Raw genomic sequence first — 6,452 nt, 5'->3', positions numbered from 1 at the left:
ATGTATAATGTGGATCTTAGACTTTATACTTGACAACTTTTGGTCTATGACCGTAATAAATATTGATTGATTGGTTGATTGAATGTAGGAGTGCAGAAACACATCTGGTTCACCAGATAAGCCTCTGCCACTCGGGTGGAGGCGTGGGGAATCAAACCCGGTTCTCCAGATTAGAATCTACCTGCTCTTAACCACTACACCATGCTGGCTCTTAAGAGGAATGGCTGCGGCTGAGTGGAAGAGCCTCTGCTTTGCGCGCAGAAGGCCTCGGGTTCAATCCCCGGCATCTCCCATTAAAAGGTCCAGGCAGTAGGTCACAGGTGTCAAACTCATGGCCCTCCAGATGTTCTTGAACTACAATTCCCATCAGCCCTTGCCAGTATAGCCAATGCTCATATTGGGAGGGACTGATGGGAATTGTAGTTCATGAACATCTGGAGGGCCGTGAGTTTGACACCCCTGCAGTAGGTGATGGGAAAGACCTCTGCCTGAGACCCTGGAGGGCAGCTGCCAGTCTGAGTAGGCAGTACTGGCCTCGAGGGACCAGTGGTCTGACTCGGTGTGTGGCAGATTAACGTAATGTAAGCAGGAGAATCTGCTGTCGTTTCAGAGGGAGGAAGTGATGTCAGTTCATGTTTATGGACGTGGCATTCCTGCAATCGTTGCATGATTTTACTTCCGCTGTTGGGCTCCAGCCAATTTTACGTTGCCCTGTTCTCAATGGATTTTCAATAGGACAAAATCTGTACTGGAAATCAGGCTAACGCAATCACGTGTTGCCAAATAACAGGCGAGAAGGCGCTCCTTGGATGTGCGAGACTCTCTTTGCAATGAGCATTTAAGGCAGCGGTTCTCAACCTGTGGGTTGCGACCCCTTTGGGGGGTCGAACGACCCTTTCACAGGGGTCGCCTAAGACTCTCTGCATCAGCGTTCTCCATCTGTAAAATGGATAAATGTTAGGGTTGCGGGTCACCACAACATGAGGAACTGTATTAAAGGGTCGTGGCATTAGGAAGGTTGAGAACCACTGATTTAAGGGTTTAAGGGACACCTGGGCCCCTTCCGGACAACGAGGCGACACAGGTTCGACTCGTGTCGGCAGAATCGTACCTCAGCTCGAGTCCTCCCGTTCCTCCGCACAGCAGCTGACTCATGTCTCTGGAGCCAAGCTCAGAGGGCGGGACCACCTCCCTGCGCTGCGTTCTGATTGGTTGCTGAGTCCTTCGTTCTGCGCATGCCCAAAGCTTTTCGCCGCCGCCACGAGTCTCCCCTTCTGTGCATGGGCGAAATACTGAGCTGTGATTGGCTAGATGGCAGAGTCAAGTCGACGGAGATTCCGCACTCCGCCGGCTTCGGCTCGAGAGCAACCCGAGTCTGCCAGTCAATTCGACCCCCCAGTCGAGCTCAGAAATTCAACGGCGAGAGGGGTGAGGCTCGAGTCGTAGACACGAAGTCCCGGCGCTACGCTCTGCAATGCTGGGAGGACTCCAGGAGTCGGACTCCAAGGTCGATCTACATCGCACTCCTACAATGCGGAAGGGGCCCTGGTCTCGTTGCGGAAGAGGTTCTATCCGTGACATTCCGGCGTCCAGATTCTGCGAAAGATTGTTGCCTCAGGCCCCGTCTCCAGGCATGCTTATGTGGAAGTGAGTCCTGTTGTTCCCATTGGATTTCTTCTTACTAAAGATTATGATCAGTTTGTATGCCTGGAGTTTCACAATCTTTTAGCTGTGTGCAAATTCAGCACACCAGAAACCGGAAGTGTATTCAAGATCGTTGTAACATTCCTTCTGCGGTTCAAGCACATTTTTAGTATTTGTTATGAATATTTATAGACAAAACCACATATTCGGGAATCTTTCAAACATGCTGCATGCTGATTAGTAGGATACACAGGGGACTTGCCCAGATGTTTCAGTCCACAGAAGGCTACTGATATTTCACTAGGTTTTTTTTAAGTGTACTTTGCTTGGTTTTTGTTAATTAGCTCAATGTAACGTTTTGCTCTTTTCTGAGACTCTGTATATGTCCCTGTATATGAGACTCCCCATATGTCCCTACTCGGCCTCTGCGCTCAGCAGAGGCCAATTTGCTGGTGGTTCCTGGCCCCTCAATGATGCGGCTGGCCTCCACAAGGGCCAGGACCTTAACGGCCCTGGCCCCGGCCTGGTGGAACACTCTTCCCCCAGCTGTCCGGGCCCTGCGGGATCTTGGTGAATTCCACAGAGCCTGCAAGACTGAGTTGTTCCGCCGGGCCTTTGGAGTGTCCAGTCGCTGAGGTGCGCCCCCTGCCCCCTTCCTTGTTTCCTTGCTTTGCTCCTTGGCCCTTTTGCTCCCTGTCTTTTATAATTTATTTTTGCATTTTTACTGTTAATTTTAGGGAGGAGTCCGGCCGCTCCCTTCTTTTTGGGGCGGTTTTAAAGGAATTGGGTTACTGGACACCATTACTATTGTTATTGTTTTTGACCGCTGTTCAAATGGTTTTAATGGATTTTAGTGCATATGGTCACTATTGTGACCCTTGCTTTATATTGTATATAGATTAGTGTTGTACACCGCCCAGAGCCCCTTGGGGATTGGGTGGCCTATAAATTTAATAAATAGATAGATGGATAGATGGATAGATAGATGGATGGATAGATAGATAGATAGATCCCCTTCGGGGATCGGGCGGTATACAAATTAAATAAATAAATAAATAAATAATAATAATAATAATAATAATAGATAGATAGATAGATAGATAGATAGATAGATAGATAGATAGATAGATAGATAGATAGATAGATAGATAGATAGATAGATAGATAGATAGATAGATAGATAGATAGATAGATAGATATGTAAAGGCACCTCTCTGTAGTGTTCTGAGGAGACGTGTGCTGTTCAACTTCCTTGCCTTCCTTAGCTTTTCACACTTATTTTCACTGCCATCAAAGACTCTTGCTTTAAAATTAGGAGCTGAACCTGAAGAATGGGGTGGCTGAATCTGTTTGAGCCAGTGTGGTATAGTAATTAACAGCAGGATTCTAATCTGGATTGATCACCTACTCCTCCATATAAGCGGTGGACTCTTAGCTGGTGGATTTGTTTCCCCACTCCTACACATGAAGCCTGCTGGGTGACCCTGGGCCACTTTCTTGCCTTAGAGGCCTGCATTTTTATCCACAGCAAAACATATCTAAAACCCCACATTACATCACAGAAACAAAATACACACAGACGTGCATAGCAAAACACCATGCTTGAGAAGTCACTTGCAAGCTAGTGCGCGCCTCTTTCCCAAAGCATCCCAACTTCTATTTTAGGGCAGTTTAATGGTCTGGTCTTCATCGTTATAGAAATTATTTCTGAGATGAGCCAGCTGAAATTTCCGACATGGTCCTTCATACCGTTCCCCTAACCTGCCCCCAGGTTGCCACAGACAAACTCAGATTTGTCTGTAGGTTAATACTGAAGAAGAAGAGGAAGAAGAAGAAGAAGAGGAGGAGGATTTATATTCCCCCCTTTCTCTCCTGTAAGGAGACTCAAAGGGGCTTACAATCTCCTTGCCCTTCCCCCCTCACAACAAACACCCTGTGAGATGGGTGGGGCTGAGAGAGCTCCGTAGAGCTGTGACTAGCCCAAGGTCACCCAGCTGGCGTGTGCTGGAGTGCACAGGCTAACCTGAATTCCCCAGATAAGCCTCCACAGCTCTAGTTGCAGAGCGGGGAATCAAACCCGGTTCCTCCAGATTAGAGTACACCTGCTCTTAACCACTACACCACTGCTGCTCCTACAGCAGAGCAGTAGTCCTGCAGAGAGGTCTTTTGCAAACCCCAGCAATGGGATACTGTCTTTCCCCCGTAGATTTCCGTATTTGGACCGCCCAGAAGAGAGGCGCATCCTGGAAGCCTTGAAGCAGCTTTATCAATGCAGCGCCATTGACAGGTAAATTTAAGAGCTTATGGGTGCAGAAACACTTCTCCTCTTGCACATATCCTCCTTGGGTCAACCCTGAGAACTTTTAGTCATAGGCTAACTGCAAGTACCCCTTTGGGAACTTGGACCCACTGGCGTACCTGCCTAGGGTGTACCTGCCTATGTCCCCGGGCGCCCCCCATTTGGTCACGTGGGGGGGGGGCGCCATCATTTCAGGGTCGTTTGTGTGTTTTTAACATTTTTTAGGGTTTTTTACGTTTTGGCCTGCAGGGGGCGCATTTTTAAGGCTAGCGGCACCAATATTTCAGGGGACCATCCAGAGACTCTCCTGATGATACCACCCAAGTTTGGTGATGTTTGGTTCAGGGGGAGCAAAGTTATGGACCCCCAAAGGGGGTGCCCCCATCCCCATTGTTTTCAATGGGAGCTAACAGGAGATGGGGGCTACCCATTTGAGGGACCATAACTTTGGTCCCCCTGAACCTAACTTCACCAAACCTGGGTGGCATCATAAGAATAGTTACCAGATGATACTCTGAAATTTTGGTGTCACTAGCTTTAAAAATACACCCCTTCCAGGCACCCCAAGAAATTTGCCCAAGATTCTTTGTTTTGCAGTGACTTTGCTCCATTGTAGCCAATGGGCTAACAACCTACCTCATAGGGTTGTTGTGATTAGGAAATTAGGAAAATAGTTGGTGGGGAGAGAGCCATGTATGTTTTGCTGGGAGTGGGAGGTGTTTTGTGAGCTGGTGCAAAAAATCATTGTTTGTTCATGGTGGGGGAGGGTGGCCGCCCACTCATGGGGGGGGGGGGCAAACTCAGGTTTTGTGCCCGGGCTCCAGTTTGCCTAGGAACGCCCCTGCTTGGACCCTAAGCGTGCAGGGGCCGATTTGGGCTTGGACTGTACCTGGCTTAAGCGATCCTCCCTGTGCTATTTTCCTGACCTGCAATGACCTTGGGAACTCCAGGGAATTGCAGATGCACAGATGGGGTACACGTGAGACAAATTGTGTCCCTGTGACCATTTCGGGTTCCTTTCGGGTTGGGAAAATGGTGCAGGGGGGAAAGGCTGAAGTCCTTCCTTCTGCATACCACATTCCTAACCTTTGGGCCTTACCCATTAGAGAATGGAGATCTTGATAGGAGCTCACAGCTGATGCCTGATAGCACGGAGAATGCAGATGCATCTCACAGTAGAAGTGAATATGAGCAGCAGTGGCAGTTTCTGGACTAAAGGGCCTTTCCCAGCCAGGCATCCAGTATGGGCTACTGAATTGTATGTAGTGGTCCACCGTTGTGCTCTGCAAAGATGAACTATAAGCAGTGGTGGGATCCAAAATTTTAATAACAGGTTCTGATAGAGGTGGGATTCAAACAGTGGCGTAGCGCCAATGGGGCTGTGTGGGGCACGACGGGGGCGTGGCCGGGAATTCTGGGGGAGGGGCATTCCTGGGTGGGGCTGTTCCCTTTTACTTGGCTATTACTGTAGCCATTTTTGTTAAGGGCAAAAGCTATTGGCTGCAGAAAAGAGACAAGTTAGGGATTGTCTGCCAATTCCCATCTCGCTCTGAAATGAAGGTAAGTGTGTGGGGGTGGGTGCCGTGGGGTGGGGGGTAAGGATGGGATGGGGTTCCATGGGGAGAAGGGGGTCCTGGGGGTGATTTTGCATTTTCCACTTGACGAGATTTGTTGTACCCAGGGACAGAGATTACCCCCTTGTCCCTAGTGGAGTTGATCATTAACAACCGGTTCTCCGAACTGAGAAAATTTTAATAACCGGTTCTACCGAATAGGTGCGAATAGGCTGCATCCCACCTCTGACTATAAGTAGGTGGATCTCTTGCCTGCCGTGATGTCATGGGGCGGAGCCTGCAGCTATGGCGCTCCCCTGCTAGGACTAAAGTGTCAGTTGCCGGAGAACACCCACGTTATCCACCAGTGGGAAATCCAGTCAGTCTAATCCTGTATTTTTCCTCTGCCAGGAGAGGCCGCGTGACCAAACTTGGCGAGTTCATGGTGCAATTCCCCCTCCCTCCAACCTTGGCGTGCGCCGTCATACAATCCATTTCTCTGGGCTGTGAACATCTGCTGCTCCCAATCGCAGCCATGTTGTCGGTAGAAAATGTCTTCATCCGGCCAGGTAATGGTGACAGGCGGCTGATGGGTGCTGCTTTCCCCTCCCCTTCACTTGGTTTCCTGCTTTCTCTGGCTTCCACGATTACAGCCGGCTTCGCCCCACAAGTTGTCCAATTGTAAAGGAGCTTGGGTTTAAAAAAAATGAAAAGTTATTTTCCTCTACCAGAAAATGATCTCAGATTGCAAATGCCTTAGCGGACCAGGTGCTCAGGAGCAGCAGCAGCAGAAGGCCATTGCTTTCACATCCTGCATATGAGCTCCCAAAGGCACCTGGTGGGCCACTGCGAGTAGCAGAGTGCTGGACTAGATGGACTCTGGTCTGATCCAGCAGGCTCTTTCTTATGTTCTTAAGGCCCTTGCTTTCACATCCTGCCTGTGAGCTCCCAAAGGC

General features: G+C 49.3%; 1 protein-coding gene across 1 annotated transcript in view; it reads left to right on the top strand.

Annotated features, from left to right (window-relative positions):
- Positions 1 to 6,181, top strand: part of DHX40 (DEAH-box helicase 40) — a 25,419-nt gene extending 19,238 nt beyond the window's left edge. The window contains exons 7-8 of the mRNA XM_048519376.1: positions 3,851 to 3,931; positions 5,908 to 6,181. Of these exons, the coding sequence (XP_048375333.1) occupies positions 3,851 to 3,931; positions 5,908 to 6,181 (355 nt within the window). The remainder of the gene's footprint in view (positions 1 to 3,850; positions 3,932 to 5,907) is intronic.
- Positions 6,182 to 6,452: the final 271 nt, after the last annotated feature.

This window comes from Sphaerodactylus townsendi, linkage group LG16 (genome assembly GCF_021028975.2).
Source record: "Sphaerodactylus townsendi isolate TG3544 linkage group LG16, MPM_Stown_v2.3, whole genome shotgun sequence".
In the NCBI taxonomy this organism is placed as follows: domain Eukaryota; kingdom Metazoa; phylum Chordata; class Lepidosauria; order Squamata; family Sphaerodactylidae; genus Sphaerodactylus; species Sphaerodactylus townsendi.
This window is presented reverse-complemented; position numbering and strand designations above follow the sequence as displayed.